This window comes from Biomphalaria glabrata, chromosome 16 (genome assembly GCF_947242115.1).
Source record: "Biomphalaria glabrata chromosome 16, xgBioGlab47.1, whole genome shotgun sequence".
In the NCBI taxonomy this organism is placed as follows: Eukaryota; Metazoa; Mollusca; class Gastropoda; family Planorbidae; genus Biomphalaria; species Biomphalaria glabrata.
The window spans coordinates 31,145,705-31,169,093 of record NC_074726.1 but is presented as its reverse complement, the minus strand read 5'-3'; the positions used below and the strand labels follow the sequence as shown (position 1 = coordinate 31,169,093).

The 23,389-nt window shown below is 36.3% G+C and overlaps 2 protein-coding genes across 9 annotated transcripts; one reads left to right on the top strand and one right to left on the bottom strand.

Annotated features, from left to right (window-relative positions):
* Positions 1-1,077: 1,077 nt before the first annotated feature.
* LOC129923372 (dystrophin-like) lies at positions 1,078-23,033 on the top strand. Of its 8 annotated transcripts, none has more exons than XR_008775334.1 (6): positions 1,078-1,224; positions 1,494-1,718; positions 2,072-2,107; positions 4,841-4,942; positions 22,210-22,382; positions 22,886-23,033. XR_008775334.1 is itself a non-coding variant. In XM_056013947.1 (5 exons), exons 1-5 carry the CDS (start codon positions 1,114-1,116, stop codon positions 11,177-11,179), a joined length of 486 nt encoding a protein of 161 aa, XP_055869922.1. In that variant the 5' UTR covers positions 1,078-1,113; the 3' UTR covers positions 11,180-11,495. The 8 variants fall into 8 exon arrangements, 4 of the variants coding, with proteins under 4 accessions (XP_055869922.1, XP_055869921.1, XP_055869924.1 ...); XR_008775335.1 differs by lacking the exons at positions 22,210-22,382; positions 22,886-23,033 and adding exons at positions 5,112-6,489; positions 11,168-11,515; XR_008775336.1 differs by lacking the exons at positions 22,210-22,382; positions 22,886-23,033 and adding exons at positions 5,112-5,237; positions 11,168-11,496.
* LOC129923370 (E3 ubiquitin-protein ligase rnf168-like) lies at positions 18,010-23,389 on the bottom strand. The gene is made up of 5 exons (XM_056013943.1): positions 23,133-23,389; positions 22,498-22,812; positions 21,895-21,959; positions 19,328-19,459; positions 18,010-19,172 (listed from the first exon to the last, which is right to left on the bottom strand). Exons 1-5 carry the CDS (start codon positions 23,170-23,172, stop codon positions 18,852-18,854), a joined length of 873 nt encoding a protein of 290 aa, XP_055869918.1. The 5' UTR covers positions 23,173-23,389; the 3' UTR covers positions 18,010-18,851.

Sequence of the window (23,389 nt, the reverse complement as noted above, 5' to 3'; positions counted from 1 at the left end):
ATGGTGCTGACATTGTTTCTCCCACTCAATGCTCTATGGAGCAGACATTTCTAGAAACAGTTTCCAGTATTTTTATTTGTATAGCTGTGGTGTTTAATTTAAAAAAAAAAAAAACTTTTTTAACCTATTTACATTGCACAACTCAACATCGGTAGTTTTTTTTTAATCCCCATATTCACACACATTGCAACAATAAAAGCAATGCCAGTGTCAATATGAAATACTATGTCATCACAATCTCTAATTTCCAGATTACATGATCAAAAATTAACATCACAAAAAATATTGTTTTTAAGCTTCACGTAGGTAAAAAATTATACAATTTATTGTTTTTTTTTAAATCTAACTTTTAATACTTACAAACCATCAGCTTTTGTGTGCAACCTTGGGTTCCATGGCACAATCGTCCGTCATATAATGAATGTCTGATCATGTGTAAATATTGTAATAGTTGGCCTCCTTGAGTCGTAGAGTGACTGTAGTTCATCTCGAACACTTTTTCATGTGGCTGTGGAAGCCTACTTTGAAGAGACACTCCCGTCCACAAATATTGTAATACAAAATATAAAAGTTATGGATTTAATTGTGTAGTATTGTTTCATTTCATCCTTCATAGTTTACATTGAATCACTTATCACCTATAGGTTAAACTGTCACTTTATCTCCTATATGTTAAACTGTCACTTTATCTCATATATGTTAAACTGTCACTTTATCTCATATATGTTAAACTAAGCCACTTTATCACCAATATGTTAAACTGTCCCTTTATCACCTATAAGTTAAACTAAGTCACTTTATCACCTACATGTTAAACTAAGTCCCTTTATCACCTATAAGTTAAACTAAGTCCCTTTATCACCTACATGTTAAACGGTCCCTTTATCACCTATAAGTTAAACTAAGTCCCTTTATCACCTATAAGTTAAACTAAGTCCCTTTATCACCTATATGTTAAACTAAGTCACATGGTACTGTCTTTACTTTTCACTAGCTGAAGAACTGCGGCACAAATACAAGGAAATATGTGACATGTCTAAAGATATACGGTTGATGGCGGAGGCTCGAGACAATCTGACAACTGCTCTGAAACTGTCTGAGAGATTCTATGACATGTCAGTGGATGTGATGTCGGGACTAAGAGATCTTAAAGACTGTATGTATAACCAGGAACTGCCTGGCCTTGACCCTGAAGCTATTAAGGAACAACAAGCAGAACTAGCTGTAAGTTAAGTATGAAATTTGTTTTAAAATTGGAAATAGATATAATTGGTAAAACTATAAATAATTTTGTATTATATATGCTAAGCTTTATGTATTTGTTTGTTTTTTTATTTTTATTTCATAAATTTATATGTTTTGAAATATCTCCATTTCTATAAGCTATTAACTTCCAGTTAGCCATGCTCTAACTATCAAATGTTACACTTTTTCATTGTATTAAGAGATTTAATGAATTGTCTTAGATTTTATTAACTCTTCTAATTTAACAGGGATTTAAGAAGGAATTGGAGAAAGCCAGAGAGCTTGTAGGAGAATGTAGACAAATAGGTCACGACCTCTCCAATGTTTGTGGTCAGTCTGGTGCCATTGAAATCCAGAAACAGATGGAGGATCTTAGTCACATGACTGATGAAGTCAATGATAAGATACGTGACCGAGGTGATGAGTTAAGGGGGGCATTCCAACATGCTGATCATTTCAAGAAACTAGTTGATGTAAGTACATTAGTTTGACAGATGTCCTGTGGAATAGATTTAATCATGTTCCTTTCAACATTTTTTTAAAGAATTATGAATAGTTTTGAAGCTCCTGCTACTCCAAATTTGTGTCTGTAATTGTCCGAAATAAAGTTTATAAGTAAATTACTTGAGCTTTATCATCATTAGTTTACAAGTTACAATATGTTGATATCCGGTAAACACATTTCACATAGTCTACTTCCAAAAACAAATAGTCACTAAAGACATTAGAAACATGTTAGGACACTGTACAATATTAGCATCCTATCACTTTAAAACTTCTCAGGCTGTAAGTGTATGTTGTATTTTTTTTATTTTACTTTGTTAAGATTTTCCAACAACATTCAAACAGTCAGTTGATTCAGGTATATACAAATTAGCTAGAGATGACAATTTTTTTAAAGGTCTTTTTGTTTTAGTTAACAAATCCAATTTAGTATCTAACTGATTTGTGTTGTCTTCATCTAATTAATGTTTAGTTTAGTCCCAGTTAATTAAGTAATTAAAGTAATATCTAAGATTTACAATTGCCACACCTAAAAAATTTTATATTGACATTTGTGATTGTGGCTTTGAGCAAAATCATTTTCTTGGTTAAAAAAAAAAAGCCTTTGCACCTTTAACTATTATCAGCATTTCCCATGAAATAAACAAAAATATTTGTTTATTCATCCTGTAAATGTAATGTTCTTCAGTTCAAAGTAAGTAAGCTTGTTTATAGCTTTTCTGTAGAACATTTTTTATTTTTTTTATTTTTTAAATTCTCAGCCATAAAAAAAATTACAATAACATAGTTTTTCTTTCACTAAATTCGATGACTTTATTTAGTTGTAAAGTTTGTATCTTACTCAAAGCAAACATTCAACAAAAAAAAAATTTAGGAAAACTAAATACTGGAGTTTGCATATCTCTAATATTGAAGTTTGTATGCTTACTCAAAGCAAACATTCAACAAAAAAAAATACTTAGGAAAACTAAATACTGGAGTTTGCATATCTCTAATATTGAAGTTTGTATGCTTACTCAAAGCAAACATTCAACAAAAAAAAATACTTAGGAAAACTAAATACTGGAGTTTGCATATCTCTAATATTGTGGGTATTTTCAGAGTACTTTTAGATTTCATATTTCATTCTGCGAAACATTGTCCTATCTGATTACTTATTTAAATATAGAAATGTACATAAATAAAATTTCTGTTGTGGAATATATCATCACATCAACATCATCTGTCCCTTGATTACATCGTAGAGATGCAGTGACAGATCACATATCTAAATCCCTCCACTTTTCCCTGTCAGCAGCTGTTCTTGGCATGAATGATTTTTAATAGTGATCATTGTCTTACAATATGACAGAACCAGTTCAGCTTTCATCTTTTCACAGTATTGAGGAGTTTTTCTTTTCTGCCAGCCAAAGTGTTGACTTGTAAAAGTGCAAACTCGTTTGTCTTCTTTTCCTGGTATCTGATATGCAGCATTTTTCTGTAGCATTTACTCTCAAAGGCTTGAATTCTTATTTCATCTTCAGCATCCAACTTTCACAACCTTATAAGTACACAAAGACCACTATCTAAGAATACAGTTCTAATTTTACTTGGAAACTGATGTTACTGTTCCAGATTTTCAACAGTTACCTTATATAAATAAAGGATGCCAAGCTTATTTGGGTTTTTATCTCTATTTTTTTTAAACTTCTAACTCTTAATATGTTTGACCCTAGGTATTAAAAAAAATCAACTTCTTCTAATGTTTGGCCATTCAACTGCTTACAACACCTTATGCTTTCTCCACCACAATCTAGTAAGTTTGCTTTTTTTCTGCACTGATTTCCTTGCCAACTGCTCTAGCTGCAGCATCCAGTTTTGAAGTAAGATCTTGTAACTGCTCTGCATTTTTTCCATTGAGGTCTATATCATCTGCAAACATAAGATAAGAAATAGGCCGCCTGTTTATGGTCAAGCTAAGAGTGAATCCATCATAATATGCTTCAGAAATATGTTTAAAAGAGCTGCACTCCTATGGATGTCTTAAAACTTTCTCCAATTGAGGTATTTTCATTTTGGTGTAAGACTTTATTTGCATTTTGGTATAAAACTTCAATAATGTTTTTATCTATGTTGAACTCATCACTTGCCACATGTTGTGTATCAGTTTCTTTGAGTGTTCATATAACAGTCTGATGTTAAATTTTGTTCAACAGTGCCTCTTCTTATCTTCTTATCTTAAGTCTGTTGAAAATTATTCTTAGTTTTATCTTGTTCGGATGACTGATCAGACTTAGTGCTCTATAATTTTATCATTGTCTCAATTTCCTTTCTAGGGCAGTGGAATAATTAAAGATTTGGTCCATTCTTTCTACCATGTTTCTTCATCCCATATTTTCCATATTTTCATATGTGAGCCATTGTGTTCTGATAGTATGTTATCATTCCAGATGACTAGCCACCTTTAACTCTACTTCTGACTCTGATATTGGAGCTTCACCAAGGTCTCTGTATTCCCTGTTTGCTTTGTTAATTAGACTATAGTTAGAAATTTATCTTAAAGTTATACAGATCTTAGCAGTGTTCTGTCCACCTTCTCAGCACATCTGCTTCTTCAGTCATTAGAGTTCCATTGTTGTTTTTAATTACTGTGGTTCTAGCTTGTCTTGTGTAAGTTATAGCTTTTAATTTATTTTTTTTTTTTTTTTTTTGCTTTCGCCAATTTTCAATCAACTATCAATTAAAGTGCACTGACACCTGATCCATTTTTTTTATCTAATTGTACTAAATCAACTGTAACAAATGCATCTAGTAATTGACTGAATCTAGACAAGTTTTTTTTTTTCTCCAATTGTTTCTTTTCCTAAAATTTTTTTTCTTTTTATTTCTGAATTTTTTTTTTTGTTTTCTTATTTTTTGTTTTTCTTAATTTTTTTTTCACTTTTTTTTGTTCTTCATCAAAGAATTCCTAAGTATTGATACAAAACAATGAGAAAAAAATAAAAGGAAAATGTAACAAAAGATATTACAAATTTATGTTTAACAATGTGAGAAACATTTTTTTATTTTAAGATGTTTTTACAAAATAAAATAATTCAAAACCTCTTTCCAGTCTATCAATAGCTGGCTTCCACAAGCAGAACACCAGTTGGCGTTGATGAAACAACCATCACCTGACCCAAATACATTACAGAGACAAATTGAAGAACTCAAGGTAAATTTAAGACAGCTTGTTGTAATAGTCATCAAAAATGGTCTGTTGTATTAAAAATTACCTTTAAAACAACCTTTGCTTAAAAACAATGTCCATAAATATTTTAATGTTTTTTAAATTTTAATTGTTAGGTCCAAAATCTTTTAGTTACTCTGTTTATTTTTATCAGATGTCAATTGAATAAGAGAACAAACACTGAAATGGGATGTTAAGCTTAAGAGATTCTTTAAGCATCATTGAAATCAAATTCCTTTATTTACCTGGGAAAAGAAATTACAGTTGGAGCCCAAAAAAGGTAGTACATGCATTCTTCCTGCATCTGTTCAAATCAGTATCCTACAGTAGAGCACTTGACAACCAGTCCATGCTTCCTGCATCTGTTCAAATCAGTATCCTACAGTAGAGCACTTGACAACCAGTGCATGCTTCCTGCATCTGTTTAAATCAATATCCTACAGTAGAGCACTTGATAACCAGTGCATGCTTCCTGCATCTGTTTAAATCAGTATCCTACAGTAGAGCACTTGACAACCAGTGCATGCTTCCTGCATCTGTTCAAATCAGTATCCTACAGTAGAGCACTTGACAACCAGTGAATGCTTCCTGCATCTGTTTAAATCAGTATCCTACAGTAGAGCACTTGACAACCAGTGCATGCTTATTGAATCTGTTCAAATCAATATCCTACAGTAGAGCACTTGACAACCAGTGCATGCTTCCTGCATCTGTTTAAATCAGTATCCTACAGTAGAGCACTTGACAACCAGTCCATGCTTCCTGCATCTGTTCAAATCAATATCCTACTGTAGAGCACTTGACAACCAGTCCATGCTTACTGAATCTGTTCAAATCAGTATCCTACAGTAGAGCACTTGATAACCAGTGCATGCTTCCTGCATCTGTTCAAATCAGTATCCTACAGTAGAGCACTTGACAACCAGTGCATGCTTCCTGCATCTGTTCAAATCAGTATCCTACAGTAGAGCACTTGACAACCAGTGCATGCTTATTGAATCTGTTCAAATCAATATCCTACTGTAGAGCACTTGACAACCAGTGCATGCTTCCTGAATCTGTTCAATCAGAATCCTACAGTAGAGCACTTGATAACCAGTCCATGCTTACTGAATCTGTTCAAATCAGTATCCTACAGTAGAGCACTTGACAACCAGTGCATTCTTCCTGAATCTTTTCAAATCAGTATCCTACAGTAGAGCATTTGACAACCATTGCATGCTTTATTGAGTTTGTTCAAATCAGTATCCTGCAATGATGTGGAGTACTTGAGTCCAGTAAATGCATGGTCCAAATCAGTATTTTACAGTGATGTGGGGCACATGACATTCAGTGCATTCTTACTGAATCTGATCAAATCAATATCCTTTAGTAGAGCACTTGACATCCTGTGTATGTTTACTGAATCTGTTCAAATGAATATCCTTCAGTCATGCAGAGCAGAGCTCTTGACATCCAAAATAAGCGTGTTGTTCAGTATTGATGCACTGATGTGGAGCACAAGACGTCCGGTATATGCATATTTGGTTCCAGTAAGTATCCTACAGTGATGCAGAATACTTGACATCCAGTGTATGCAAGCTTGATAAATCTGTTTAAATCTATATCCTACAGTGATGCCCAGCACTTGACATCCAGTGAATGCATGCTTGGTTCAAATCAGTATCCTATAGTGATAATGGAGCATTTGACATCCAGTATATGTATACATGCTTGGCTCAAATTAGTATCCTACAGTGATAGTGGAGCACTTGACATCCAGTATATGCATGCTTATTATAACTGTTGAAATTAACGACATTAAGTGATTTGTAGCTTTTGACACTTTTCTTAACTTTGTAAAAGTCACCCTCTGATGTCCTGCTTAGTTATGTCACACTTGTTTGATTTTTTTTTCTATAATTACTTATCAGAGCTTCATATTTTATGGAAAGATTAATAGTGTTTTATTTTTTGTTGGTGTGTAAATATAATATTTGATAGTGTTTAACATATCTCCTATTTAGTTCTACATCTTAGTGCCAGTGGGTAGATTCTGTCTGCTGGTAACATGCACATGGTCTGTGTTTTCTTAAAAAGCTTGTTTCATGATCTCAAAATTGTATCAAGAGAAAAAAAATGGAATAATTAAATGTATTTTCTTCTCGACAAAATTTAGTAACTGAGTCTACTAATAAGCTCATTTTTATTTTGGAATGGATTTTAATATTTGAGTCAAAATAAATCAGCAAAGGTTTAAATATAATAAAGTGATGGTATGGGGATTTATTTACTGTCCATGTTGCATTGAAATGTTGGTCTGAAATTAAGTGATGGTTTGAAGATACCAATTAATGTAGCAATGAATTAACAAATCATAAGGTATTATCTCTGTGGCATTTTACGTCTTGAGAGACGATCTTTTCCCTTTGCAACTTCTTGTGTGACTAAATCCTTGATACACAGCTGCGATTGCAGGTTGGGCATATATAATCACCAGTCGCCGTTGCATTTTCACCCTTCTTTCTGCTTCTGTTGTGTATGACATCTGCAATCCGTGACCCTTCCCAGTTGCCAGTGTCGATTTTGAAGAGCTTCATGTTGCGTTTGCATATATCAGTATAACGTAAAAGTGGGCAACCAGCGGCCTTCTATTAGATCGCCATACAGGATGTCCTGTGGAAGTCCACCTACTGGCATTCTACGAATGTGGCCAAGCCAGCCAAGGCGTCTGCTGCTGATAACAGAGCGGATGTCCTGGCACCCTGCTCTTTGTAGCACTTCCTCATTGGTAATCTTATCTTGCCACCTTATTTTAAAGATCCGCCTTAGGCATCGGAGGTGGAAGACATTCAGCTTTTTTTCCTGCCATGAGTAGGTTGACCATGTTTCACTTCCGTACAGCAAGGTGCTCAACACACAGATGTCATTAAAGGCTTCTTTGGATGGGTTGTATCTGTGAACAATATGGGCGCGGCGGCTGAATGGTTAAGCGGCTTGGCTTCCAAATCTGGGGTCCTGGGTTCGAATCCCGGTAATGACTGGGATTTGAGTTCGGGACTATTAGGGCACCCCTGAGTACACCCTCTAATGAATACCTGACTTCAGTTGGGGACAGTAAAGGAGCTTGGTCTTTGTGCTGGCCACATGACACCCTGCTCGTTAACCGTTGGCCAAAGAAACTGATGACTTATAACATCATCTTCCCTATAGACCGTATGATCTAATAGGGGGAACTGTACTTTATCTCTGAACAATATTCATAGAAAAATATCATCTGAGTCAGAGATAAGACTAGAAGAATGTTGACGTCCTCCAACTCTTTGCTGTTAGTACTTGAAATGAAATGGGCTTCAAATACTAAAACATTTCGACCACTTTTTGTATGCCCATGAAATTCGTCATGTTACTGAGAAACAATGACATTAATAGTACCGTAAAATGCGTTGAATTTGAAAGTCTTCTTTTTTTGAGTATTCTCTTCTTGGTCATTAGTAGTAGGTTCATCAAATAGCTTCTTAACTTTCCGCAATCGTGTAGAGCAGCGGTTCTCAACCTTTTAAGCTCGGCGACCCCTTTTTACAATCCCACTCTGCCGCGACCCTTCCCCCCCCCCCCCCCCCCGACACACACATACAGCAATAGAAGAGTAGGCAATAACAATCCATAGTTTCAATGGTGTTAAGCGATCCCTGGCAAATGGTCAATCGACCCCCAAGGGGGTCGAGACCCACAGGTTGAGAACCCCTGGTGTAGAGGGAAAAAACTGCATCAACAATTAAAAGTTCTGCTACTTTAGCAGCCCCTTTTATCTTACACTCAAAAAGTCATTCTCTAATTATTTATTTCATTATAGATCTTCTACAGTTGTTTATCTGCTTTATGTAGATCTTGCTGCTAACTTTCCAACATTTTTAACATATCGTTAATTGCGCTTACAATTGTGCACTGGACAATAAGCAGAACATTATATACAAATGTCTCTTATGGCCCTCTAAGTGCAAAAGTTTGTTTTTTAATAAACACAGCAGAAAGAAGTCAGTTTAGATCTCAGAATTTAGTAGAGTGTCAATACAAAATACCTATAATTAACTATGTTATAGTTATAGAAAAAAGAAACAAATTGAGCTTTCAGAAAATTGAATAATTAGCAAGTATGTCACAATTTTGATTCCTGACCATCAGGACTATCCCTATAGACTAAAATGTTATTGTCAACCCTCTTCCCATTTCCATTTTCTCTTTCTCTACAACACATAAATATTTTCTTAACCAAACTCTTCCCCTGCCCCAACCAGGGCCGGTGTGAGGCCATTGCAACCTATGCCTCAGCAGTGGGCCCTGCACTTTCTTAGGCCCCGCGCTAATTCTAGATCATAATCTTATATCTTATATATTACAGACGTTACTTTAAAAAGAAGATGATTACGTCCAACGCGTCATGCATTTACTCATGCATATTTAACCAATAATCATAATTTTCCCTTATTATTCTTATCCCTACACAGACTGGGCCCCGCTCAATCCGTTTCGCATAGGGCCCTGCCCCCGCCCCATTCCTTGAATACTATTCATGGTTTTATAAAATATACAGAAGAAGAAACAGAGTGGAATGATCAAGCAACTATTGTTACCTCAAATGCACGGTCAGAGCTAGCCACCACTACAATTAACCTGGTTGAGAGCAGTTTCTTACAATGAAGTAATTTAAGTCGCTAGTACGCTGACTTTAGCTTAAACACACTGATTAATGTTTTAAAACGAATATAACGTTTTGGGTAGAAAGTTAAGAACATTTTGAGGAAGCTTTGTAGATTCCACTTTTTAATCGGTTCTTACAAAAGAGTTTTTTTTTCACTTTGATATTGTTGTAAACCTGGTGGTGACACAGATGGGGGTAGTGCTGTGTGTGTTCTTAGCCTACCCAAATCGCCCCAGTCCAGCGCAGGACGAGCGGTCAACTGTGACCAATGACAGTACACGCCAGTTCGGCAACTACCTGTGTGTAAATATTACGCACGCAAGTCTCGGCGATTGTGATCATTCTGAGTGGTCAAGAACGTTCCATCCGATTCTAGAAGGCCAGTAGAGACACTATATAAGAGCGAGTGTGTCAGAATCACGTGACTTCACGTTACCTCGCACTGTGACCAGACGAGGCGAAGTTAGAAACAGACGGTGTGTGAAGTCAGGTGGAGCAAGGCTAGGTTTTGGACAGTTATTGTAATGTTGTTGCCAACTGTACAGTATTTGTAATGTATTTGAAATTAAACTGGCTGATACTTTGGAGCCCTGAGTTGTGAGGTTCTTTAAGTTCGTTGTGTCGTGTGGTGCAGTTTGAAGAGAGCCTGGATAGTAGGAGAGAGACGTAACAATATCATCTCCTAAATCTCATGTGGCCCCTTTTTGTCATCCGTCATGGGCTCAAGTGAAATAAACCCCGTTGAGCTAGTGTTGCTACGTCACAGACTGTGTCCCCTGATTATCGTGGTCCCGGGTTCATTGAACCCCTTTGTGCCACTGATACCATGCTCAAATAGCACTAGGAAAGATGGAGCATTTGTATATATATATATCTCAGCATATGGAATAAGAAATGTACCTTTATATCTGTGTCTTTCTGAGTATTTATACAGGTTTTGTTTTCTATTTGTAGATTTATAGCTCGTATTTGGCAAATACAGACAAGGAAAACCTCCCCTAATTAACGTTATCTAATTAACACCTAATTAACATTACCTAATTAACATTACCTTATAAACATCACCTAATTAACGCTACCTAAATAACATCACCTAAATTAACGTCATCTGATTTACATCAACTAAATAGGCGCTCTCGTTATATAGTTTTAGTTAGGGGAGACGACTCCAGAACATGAGACTGAAAGGTTGTGTAATTGTAGTGAATTAGATCATGTTAAGAAATATTCTTACTAAAGTCTACTCCATGTATTTGGTTTCATATTAACTTGATTTTGTCTATATTAAAATTAAAGTTCTATCTAGTTTTGTTCACAAAATGAAGTTATTCAAGTTATTTGAAGTTTTATTTGTTTAGATACATTACGCCTATAGCGGTTTAGTTGTTTGCCAGCTGATTGGTGCTATAAGTCAACAACAGGCAACAACACACACTATCATCAAATCATGTATAATTTGTACAGTACACACATGCACACACATACGCAGTACAATAATTGTTTTTTTTTATCATACATGTCCATCTCAGATCTGTGGATGACGTCCAAGGCAACCTAAAAGCAGTGGACATTGATACTGACCACTGGGAAGACTTAGTCCTAGACAGCACTTCTTGGAGAGAGATGGGGACCAAGAAAGCGATGTACAGGGAACATAAGAACATGGGTCTCAGCTCTGAAAGAAAAGCGTGCCAAACGAGAAATGGCTGGCTCCTCTACCACCAGAACGAATGTCACCTTAACCTGCGATATATGTGGACTGGAGACGAAAATATTAACACTATCCAGTGAACCACTAGTTGTGAACCAATAGTCTGTGAACCACTAGTCGTGAACCACTATCAAGTGAACCACTAGTCTGTGAACCACTAGTCGTGAACCACTAGTCTGTGAACGACTAGTCATGAACCACTAGTCTGTGAACCACTAGTCGTGAACCACTAGTCGTGAACCACTAGTCTGTGAACCACTAGTCGTGAACCATTAGTCTGCGAACCACTAGTCTGCGAACCACTAGTGAACCACTAGTCTGCGAACCACTAGTCGTGAACCACTAGTCTGTGAACCACTAGTGAACCAATAGTTGTGAACCACTAGTCTGCGAACCACTAGTCGTGAACCACTAGTCTGTGAACCACTAGTATGTGAACCACTAGTATGTGAACCACTAGTATGTGAACCACTAGTCTGTGAACCACTAGTCTGTGAACCACTAACCTGTGAACCACTAGTATGTGAACCACTAGTCTGTGAACCACTAGTCTGTGAACCACTAGCCGTGAACCACTAGTCTGTGAACCACTAGTCTGCGAACCACTAGTCTTGAGCCACTAGTCTGCGAACCACAAGTCTGTGAACCACTAGTCTGTGAACCAGTTAAAAAATAAAGAATGAATTGTTTAAGGCTGAGAATGGGTGTGTGAGAAAAAAAAGTGTACAATTATCTAAGAGGACAAAACCCTACATATTGATCCATATCTATGAATACTGAAGGCTCAGCTTTCCTTGTTGGTATCAAGCAAAATAATTAATTAGCATTAATTAATTTATTAATTGTTTTTTATTATTGATTCATGCTTTGTCTATGCCAATGAATAATTGTGCCAAGTTTTAACTTGATCCGAGAATGGGTGTGTAGGAGAAATAACGTGTACAATCTTTTTACGTGACGGACAGACAGACAAGAATGAGTTGATATACGCTTGGTAACTAGAGATAATTTGACCTGAATTCGTTCCACGAAAATTGAATATAAATAATCATAGACATTAACTCTAGAAACATAAAAGAATGGACGGGCCATCTATTGAAAGAGGTTCTATCTAAGGCAAAAAAAAAAAAGTGGAATGAGAAAGACGGTCGACAAACCTTGCATGATGGCCCAACGGTCCAAGAGGATTCTTTCTCGGGGGGGGGGGGGGGGGTGTAAGGGTTGTTATGGATTGTGTGTGTGTGTGTGTTTATTTATGGTGAAGATGGGGAGATGTTAGCGTGCGAATGATGCAACGTAGGTGGCGTTGTCGTCAGCAGTCTTAATTAGGACAGACGACTCCAGAACCTGAGACTGAAAGGTTTTTTAAATCTCACATCAACTAGATTTTGTCAATATTTTAATAAAAGTTTTATTTTGTTTCGTTCACGAAAGGAAGTTATTTAAAGTTGTATTAGTCAAGATATAATACGCCTATAGATGTCTACCAGCAGTTAGGTGCTACAAGTCAACGAGCGTCAACAGCAAGGGGTAAAAAATGTTTCAGTGTTTTTTAATCTAACATTCATTAATTATTTGGAGGAAAATAATCGCTCTAGAAGTTGTAAAAGGGAGTACTTTTAATTATTTTGTTGTTACGAATCTGTTTGATAAAACCTTCGTCTCGATGCTTGTGGATTGTATCAGATTCCGCAAAAAAATCTCGCGTGAGAAGGTACAAGATACATTTATAAAACATTTATAAAACATTTATCTTATTTTCCCTTTCTCCTATAAGACAAAGAAGATATAAAAAAAAACAAATGGGGAGATAATTTTCCAGTGTCAATGTGTTCGCATGGAAGAGATTTGGAAAAAATAAATCTTGGAGAAAATGTAGGCCTATTTAGCTTTTTACTACACGACTTAAGGTTCTTAATAACTCACACTTTTGCGTGCACGGAGTGGTAAAGAAATATAGATAAAAGCAAAATAGACTTCCGAAAAACATGCGATAGTAAATGAATGAACAAATCAAAACATGCCCAATACAAACCATTTCCTATACCTAAAAACTTAACATTTAAACAAGAAAACTTCACACGCACACTACACCAATTAAAGCTGGGTGGACTCAGAAGCGCCAGTTTCTGAAATAAAAAATCCCAGGATTTGAACCCGGGACTTGGTTTGAAAGCCAAGTGCTTTTTCTGCTCAACCAAATATCCTCAAAATAAAAATCCCAGTCTTAACCAGGGTTTGAACTCGGGACCCTTGTTTAGAAGCCAAGTTGTGCTTTTTCTACTCAGCCACCCCACCTCCATCAGAACTATTAACCCAAGTAAAACAAAGACTTTCAAATCATGGAACATTAATTCTGATTTCAGAACTTGTCTGATAATCTTCCCAGGATCACCTGCAATACAGCAGCTTTTTATTTTCAGAAATCTTCATGATGAATTATTTACTCTAGCTTATAAGCAACATCTATCCAGTTCACTTTGAATGTCTATACCTGCCAAAATTTATTAAAGTGAAAGTCCGATGGTTTTGACAATTTTTGATATAATATGATTTTGATTTACATAAAATGAATATATATATATATTTTTTTTTAATTTGCAAGAATAACTTAGTAATTCAAAGTCCACAACTCGCAAGCGTATAAAAATGCAGAGCTAGAGAGGAGGATCCTAGCAAATAGAATTGAGATACTACAGAAGGATCCTAGGCATCACATTTAAAGACTGCGTTACAAACCAAGAGATCAGAGACAAGTTTACTGCAGCGATCGGAGCCCATGATGACCTGCTAACTATTGTAAAAAGACGAAAGCTTAAAAATGGCCATATTACAAGATCTACGGGGCTCGCAAAGATCTTTCTTCGGGGAACAGTACCAGGAAAAGAAGAAGAGGCAGACAGAGAAAGCGATGGAAGGATAACATAAAAGAATGGACGCGCCTGCCATTGAGAGAGAGGTTCTAAACAAGGCAAAAGAAAGGGAGAAATGGAGAAAGACGGTCGACAAGTCTTGTCTGGTGCCCCAACAGTCCAAGAGATAGGTAAAGGTAAGGTAAACTTAGTAATTGATGTTTTTCTGACATAATTTTTCTGCGCATGCAAAACGGTCAGATTTTCACGAAATTTCTGTGTGACGTCACGAGTGGGCACTAAAATACTTTAGATCTACTAATCCGAGCACCGGTACCTACTTGTCTTCCGCGAATTTAATGTGAGCATATGCCTTTGTAAACTATTTGCTCTTCAGCCGAATAACTATTTCCCATTTTCCCTTTAAAACTTCATCTCTTGGAAACAAATGAAAAGGGACACTAATTTCTGTGTCAGCATACTTGTATGTTGGTCACTCATTGCTGTGCTGGTCACTAATAGTGTTGGTCAATTCTAGAGTGCAGTCATCACCAGTGTGAACGCTAGTTTTTGTTTGAGAAAATTTGCATATAGGCCAGTGATGTCCTAAACTAAACCTTCTTGTTGCCGTAATAAAAGCAATAGTTAGTTATTGTACCAAGGTGTTTGGCTGTTTGGTTTAGTCAAAGTTCCATATTTATGAGACCCTATCTTTATTGTCATAATTTTGTCATAATTATGATACTAATTAAAATTGAATGTTAAGGCCCGACTTTTGTAACCCAAGTCTGGGACAATCTTACTTGTAGAAATGAACAACTTTTAATTAATTAATTTTTAAGTAATAATGTATGGTTGCGGGGGGGGGGGGGGGGAATCAGTTTAACCAATGCACAATAATTTGTTGATAACAGCTCTGGAACATTGGCTAAGGAATTAATGAATAGTTGATCATTTCTCTCATAATTTAAAAAAAAAATTAGTAATTTTATCTTGTTTTTTTCAAAGTGAAAGCTTTATGTTTGAGTGAATGAATAGTTAATGTTTGAGTGAATGAAGGCTTTATGATGTTTGAGTGAATGGATGCTTTATGTCTGAGTGAATCAAAGCCTATTAAACATTCAGAGATTGTGATGTTAATACTAAGTCTGTGTGTATAGTTGTGACCAATTGTATGGTATTGAAAAAACATGTAAAATGTTTGAAAAGTTAGTTTAGGTATTTGTTTATAGATTTCATTTCACTTTTTATTTTCAACCTTTTTCTATGGTCAGTATCTTCATATCTGCCTGGTCGTGCGGTTTGCACGCTGGACTGTCGTTCAGATTTATCGATGGTCCATGGGTCAAACCGTGCCCGCTCTCATCCCCCGTCGTCCTGCGGGAGGTTTGGACTAGGAAGTAATTATCTTCAACTCTGAAGGAACATCCGAAACATGTAAAACATTTTACAAACATATCTGTATTGTTATGAAGGGTATAAATCTAACTAGTTTCTGTGTGAGTTACATTTATATATATGATGCTTGTCATAGAATTGGTCATTCTTTTATTGTTCATCTTGATTGGTTTCCATTATGCTGACAGTAAAAGTTTTGCTGGTCAAAATATTTACTGGGAACTTCATTCTGTCTATTGGTTATGTTGTTACTAAAAAAAAACACATTGTATTCAAATACCTCCTCACCCCTATTTTGTTTAGGATATGTGTTTCCTGTGAGTTACTATTAATTTTATATTAATCTACATTGATATATGTTTGACCTAGTTGACTGCAGTATATATCAACCTAGATTTAAGTTGACTGCGGTATATATCAATCTAGATTCAAGTTGACTGCATCAGACCATTTTTGTGTATATTGGTGGAGTGGTTGTGTCTCTTGCCTATCTGTTGAAGTTCTAAACATCCAACCAAACGTAATGTGTCTTGTTTGTGTGTGTCTCTAGATAGCTAGCCAACACTACGTAATAAGTCTTGTCTGTGTCTCTAGCTAGCCAGCACTACGTAATGTCTTGTCTGTGTGTCTCTAGCTAGCCAGCACTACGTAATGTCTTGTCTGTGTGTCTCTAGCTAGCCAGCACTACATAATGTGTCTTGTCTGTGTGTCTCTAGCTAGCCAGCACTACGTAATGTCTTGTCTGTGTGTCTCTAGCTAGCCAGCACTACGTAATGTCTTGTCTGTGTGTCTCTAGCTAGCCAGCACTACGTGATGTGTCTTGTCTGTGTCTCTGTGTACGTGATGTGTCTTGTCTGTGTCTCTAGCTAGCCAGCACAACGTAATGTGTCTTGTCTGTGTGTCTCTAGCTAACCAACAATACGTAATGTGTCTTGTCTGTGTGTGTCTCTAGCTAGCCAGCACAACGTAATGTGTCTTGTCTGTGTGTCTCTAGCTGGCCAACACTACGTAATGTCTTGTCTGTGTCTCTAGCTAGCCAGCACAACGTAATGTGTCTTGTCTGTGTGTCTCTAGCTAGCCAACACTACGTAATGTGTCTTGTCTGTGTGTCTCTAGCTAGCCAGCACTACGTAATGTCTTGTCTGTGTGTCTCTAGCTAGCCAGTACTATGTGATGTGTCTTGTCTGTGTCTCTAGCTAGCCAGCACAACCTAATGTGTCTTGTCTGTGTGTCTCTAGCTAGCCAGCACAACGTAATGTGTCTTGTCTGTGTGTCTCTAGCTGGCCAACACTACGTAATGTCTTGTCTGTGTGTCTCTAGCTAGCCAGCACAACCTAATGTGTCTTGTCTGTGTGTCTCTAGCTAGCCAACACTACGTAATGTGTCTTGTCTGTGTGTCTCTAGCTAGCCAGCACAACGTATTGTCTTGTCTGTGTGTCTCTAGCTAGCCAGCACTACGTAATGTGTCTTGTCTGTATGTCTCTAGCTGGCCAACACAATGCAATGTGTCTTTTCTGTCTCTAGCTAACCAACACATCTATGATTATTCTTAATACTCAGTCAAAAACACTAGACACATGTTTAAGTATAAATAATGTATTAATATTATTGTTCGGAAAATGGCATTCTTGTATCTGTCATTTAGAAGTTGACATTATTGCATCGGCCATATTTATTTGTTATTGTGTAGCCTGCCTGTACTCATAATCCCATTTTTAGAAACATATGTTGTACTCCCTCCCCCCTTTTCCAAACGTTGTGTAGAAATGATTGCTAGGCTGTGCCCAGTAGTTCCTCTAGAATACACTGCTGTCTAGCACTGTTACACTCATGTCTAGATAATAGCTACATGGGATGGGTGTCACTATAAGTTGGTTTGTTACAATTTATATTTATAATATATATATATATGTACAGAACTATTTATGCAACTAACTGCTGTTAAAAATTAGGATAGTGATGTGATCAAATAGTGTTGAGTGACCTTTTGGTTTTTCATGGGACAAGAAAACAGAAGACACTGCATGCACAGAATAGCTCAAGTTTTGAAATACATAGTTCAGTGCCTTCACATCTAACTAGTGATTGTGTTTAGAATGTATTGTTTTAACATCTTAATTATAGTTGTTGAACTTTGGTCTCCCACACAGTAAATTGATAGGATCCACTGAAGTCAGTTGTATATTGATCAAGGCAAGTATCCATTAGAGTATGTACATAGTTGAGTGACAATAGCCACTAGAGTATGTTGTTTCTGATGTTACTATCTTTCTATCCCATAATTCTCTTGGTGAGCACATAATGTAGTGATGCTATATTTTGTACAAACTATTAAACTATCTCCATACAATCCTCAGGTTTTTGTTCTCTGTGTTTATATAATACAGACTGGATTCAATTACAAATGGCATTTGTCATTAAGGCTTTTATTACAAGGCATGACAAAAACAAAGTCTGTTACATTTTAATCAATGTGCTGTCAAAGTTTTAGTTCAATTTAGTTTAAGAAAATGTATTTTGATTAAGTCTGATAGTATTCTAATAAACAATGCTTGCTAAAGTTTAAAAAAAAAAAATTAGACATTTTCAAATAATTTTCAAATAGTGTTGTTTTTTTTGCAAAGTTTTAGCAAATAATGCTAAATTTACCTTCAGAGATTAATGAATGTATTTCTCTTTAAGGCTTTGGCAGTAAGTTAATACATGAAAATATCAAATATAACATGACAATACAGGGTAAATGTTTGGCATAGACTATGCAAAGATCATACATGTAATCTAGACATTTTGTTTGATAATTAGCAGTAAAAAAAAGTAAATGAAAGGTTTCAAATGATGGATAAATAGAATCATCAATAAATTGTAATGTATATTTATATATATATAGACCAATATAATTCAAAAACATGTGATCTAGATAGAATAGGAAGCACTTGGAATCAACAACTCAAGAACAATAAGTCTATGTTTAGAATAACATCATATGTTTACACAGCATTCTGTACATTCTGGACGTAAACAATAAATTGATGCCTAGAGGCTGATAAAGAACATAACTTATAATTATTCTTTCTTTTAAATTGTTATTTTGTATGACGATGTCATTCAATAGTATAGGTAAGTGCAAAAGGTCAGACTGTTATGGGTCATGTGACAGTATCAAAAAGAAAGTAGCCAACAACAAAAACATTACTAAAACATAAAAAAAACAACTCAACCCAACATATAACAATCAACAACACAATGTAACAGTCACTCATCACATTTATGCTTTCTACGCAATGTATATTCATTTCTGGATCCTTTTGACCTATCCACCACAATTCTTTTTTTATCCATTAAGTCAAAAAATTCTTGTAATTTTGTTACAAACCTAAGGTCATCAGTCTTTTCTGAACTATTGCCAGCAGGTATAGCTGATCTGTTTTCTGTGAGTTGTGAAGAGTCATGGAAAGTTTCAGTGTTAGGCTGACAGTTGTTAGCTCTCCAACTCAACACTATATCCTCTGCTTCTAAACACTTCTTTAATCTGACAACTGGATTCAGAAAGAGGCTATTTTTTTTAGACTTTTTCTGAAACAAGAAACATAATTCCATTTTAAAAAACATGAAAGCATTGATTAATAAAAATATGAAAGACACTTCAACAGAATTAGAAACAATCAAAATCAATAAATTCAAATTATTTTTACATTATTAAGTTTTTATTTATTACAATATTTATTGACCTTTTCAAGCATCAGTGCTTTCTCTTCTATTTCCACTTTCTCTGAGAAAAATTCTTCCTGTTGCAGAGCTTCAAACAGTACTTTACTGGCCTCCTCCTCTTTCTTTGCCTGTTCGTCCTTTTTTTGCTGAATCTATTGAATAATAAACATTTTCATATAAAAGAGATTCAATTCCAGTGAAGTTCTACCTACGTCCATAAAGGAACAAGAATTTTGTTTTTGAGTTTATTGATATAAGAAAACACTCAACAAAGCCTTGGCACAACTGATGCTATAAAGACAGAGTGCTATAGCAGTAATGTATAGCCACAGAGAAGTAGATCGGGCTCAATGCAAATAATATATTTTTTTAACCATTTAACACAACATGTTGTTTTTTGGAGGAATTGGCAGAGAAATGGTATAATTAATAGTTACTTTTGCACCAGCCAGCATTGGAAGTGTCTTTTTGTGTAGGACAGTTGTTAGGGTAAAATTTTTGTTTTGGTCATTGAATTTCATTGATTTTGGTATCTGTTGTGGTTATTTTGCAGATGGAACAGAGCTACAGTTCAGTTAAAAAATAAATCTAGATCTACATATATTTAGTTATTTAAAGAGAGAAAGGGGCTGTAAAGAAAGATCTGGTCTGCGTGACAGTAACAGTTGATGCTTGATCAACATTATTAAAGTATTATAATCAATATCCAGATGTTCTTGTTAATCAAGTTTTGAAACAAATAAGTCTAAAAAGGGGCAAAGGGGGTACTGGAAAGGGGTAGTACCTCCGGTATGCTGCACTATTAGGTGGATGGCCTCACTGGTCCCCTTCCGACCCCTAAATCTCACACATGTGGCTCCAAGCGCCATGCCCTGGAAAACCGCTTCAGCTGGCGGACTAAACCATGTGAGGGGGTGGTGATAACATGGCACCACTGGGCGAAAGGCCTTCTAGACTAAGGTCACCAGCCAGGGAGGAAGAGTCCCAGGATGGACTACAACAGCCACATGTTCAGGACCAAGGCGAACCACCAAATTAGAGGTACTCAGTTGTGGTCAAGCATAGAGAGGGATGGGCGCCGCCATGCAAGTATTTAGCCCTCGTTACACCAAATGAGATAATGACAGTAAATAAATCCATACCAGCTCGGCCGTAGCCTGGGTTACCAAGGGCCGCGTCTACAGTCACAGACCAGGACGGAGGTGAGAAGTGTATTACTGGTCCGTGCAAAAATAAAATAAATACCAGGAATAAAATCACCATAGGAACATGGAATGTGAGATCACTAATAGAGGAAGGAAAAGTTGAAGAGCCCACACATGAAGTTAACCTAATTCATTTCAACATCATAGGACTCTCTGAAATGCACTGGAAAAACATAGGGGAAACAACCACAGAAGAGGGCCAAAAACTGGACTACAGTGGACTACAAGATGTCCACCAACAAGGAGTAGGATTTCTTGTACATAGTAACTACAGCAATTGCGTTGAGAACTGGTACCCTATATCTAGTCGACTCATTTCCATAAGTTTAAAGGCATCACCCTTCAATATCACCATCATTCAAGCATACACTCCTACATCAACATATGAGGATGAGGCAGTAGAAGAGTTTTATGAGCTATTATGGGAAGTGGTCAATAAAGTCCTGAAAAAGGACATCCTTGTTGTACAAGGAGACCGGAATGCCAAAGTAGGAAGTGACTCCTACCAAACCTGGAAAGGCACTTGTGGAAGATACAGTAACCTCTCAACGAATGAACGAGGTCAACGACTTTTAGAATTTGCGAAATACAACAATCTCTTACAGGCTAACAAACTAGGATGCCACAAAAAATCATGTATAACCACATGGCACAGTCCGAACGGAGAATACCACAACCAGATCGACTATATCAGCGGTTCTCAACCTTTTATGCTCGGCGACCCCTTTTTACAATCCCCCACTCTTCCATGACCCCCGCACACACACACACATACAGCAATAGAAGAATAGACAATAACAATCCTTATTTTCGATGGTCTTAGGCGACCCCTGGCAAATCGTCAATCGACCCCCAAGGGGGTCGCCACCCACAGGTTGAGAACCCCTGGACTATATCATTTTTGATCTAGATTTTCTTTCTTTTTGTTTCTAAGTTATAATTAGCCACAACTGAATTAATTGAGACCACTTAATTATGCCAGTCACTCCCCCATTACTACTATCAACTAATAGTAATTAAGCATTGAAGGTGATTCAAATATATGCCAAGTCACCCTGTCAGATGAAACAAGAGAATCACCTAACAACACCAGTATGGGAATTTTGTGGGATGCAGCTGAGAAGCACCGAAACCTCCCAGATACCCTCTCTCCCCACTGGTCCACAAAAGAGATTGGACCACAGCACATTGAGAATGCTATATATAAAACCTAAGAACCAGAGAGAAACACTTATACAACATGATGAAGGAATAATATGAATAAAGATGCACTATAAAAAAAAAATGTCACCGTAACTACCATGTTTACTCTAAAAGAATGACAATTAAAACTTAAAATTTGTTTCCATTTCTAGGAATTATAAAGTTTATTCATATTTCACCTGCTGGATAGCAGCTTCATATTCTTGTCTGATTTCTCCAGGACAGGAAATTTGTCTTCTTTCCTCTGAAACAAAATGGGAGCTTTTCAATAATTTTGTTCAGCTCTGAAACAAATGGGAGCTTTTCAATATTTTTTTATCATTACTCAAGGTTAAAGCCATTGTCTTTGCATGAATCTACCTTTAGTCTGGTCTGTTTCATTCTAAAGGTGGTTAGAATCACAGTAATGATATTTTTCTGATCATTGTCGAAAAAAAAAAACGCTGGCTAAGACTGTACATCTATTTAAAGGGCTTGCAAAACTTTTTCTGCAGGGAACAGTTCCAGGAAAAAGAAGGAGAGGCAGATAAAAGATGCAATGGGGGACAACATTATGAACTGTACAGCCCTGTCTATGGAAAAGCTGCTTATTCTGGCAAAAGAAAGTAATGGAGAGAATTGACCAACAGTTCATGGATGCCCTAAAAAGACTGAAGGATTACTGAAGGTGATTTTATCTTTATGTTCTATATTTCTCAAACATCCTTGATGGGATTTTATTACTATTTTTGATACCTAGAAAAATAATCCAAAAAACATTAATTTCATGTATTTCAACTTACGGGCTTCAAAATCATCTTCCTCATCTTCACTGTTGCTTTCTTCACTGGCTTCCAGCCTGCGCCTCACTTTTTCAGGGAAGGTCTCTTTGATGTCTTTCCACTTTTCCATGTTTATCAATTTATTTTCCTTGGCAGCTTTTCTGGCCCAAACTGAAATGCGCTTCCTGCAGACTGGACATGAGAGGTTGGCTTTTTCCACTGTTTCCTTGTAACATTGTAAACACAGTGAGTGATTGCAGGGGAACGTTACAGGTAGGATGAGTAAGCTAATGTATACTGGGCACATGCACTCAGATTCAGAGAGCATTTTTTTCCCTGTAATTATAGATAACAAAGCAAATTAGAATTTGATCTGAAAAAAAAACTTTTTTTTTATTTGATTGCACAGACATGCCAACCCCCAAGACCCAGAATGTGGAACACTCAGGTTGAAAATGTGGAATTTTGGGCCCCAATGTGGAACATACACGCAGTTATGTTTGTCAGCCATACTGTACGCAATAAAGAAAAAGTCTTGATTTTTGTGATTCATGTCATTGCCTTATTATTTCTCAGGATCCTATGCTTGAATTAGATTTAAAAAAAAACTAAATGTAGTTTTTGTATCTATTATGCAAAAAGCTTGCTTTGTTTACCTTTAAAAGGAATTCTTGGTTCGCCAGGTGTCTGCGTCATTTTGGAAGAGTCACATTGTGTAGTAGCAATCACCGGAGCAATCTAAAGCATATTTAATTATAAATAGAACACAGCATTGCAAAAGAAAATTGGACAAGATTTGTAATAGAGCAAAAACATGTTGAGAGACTATTATGGCAGTTGTGAAATGGGGGAGGGAAGAAGAGCGAATGATGAATGTTTACATAACCGCTATTTTACAAAGTGAAAATGAACC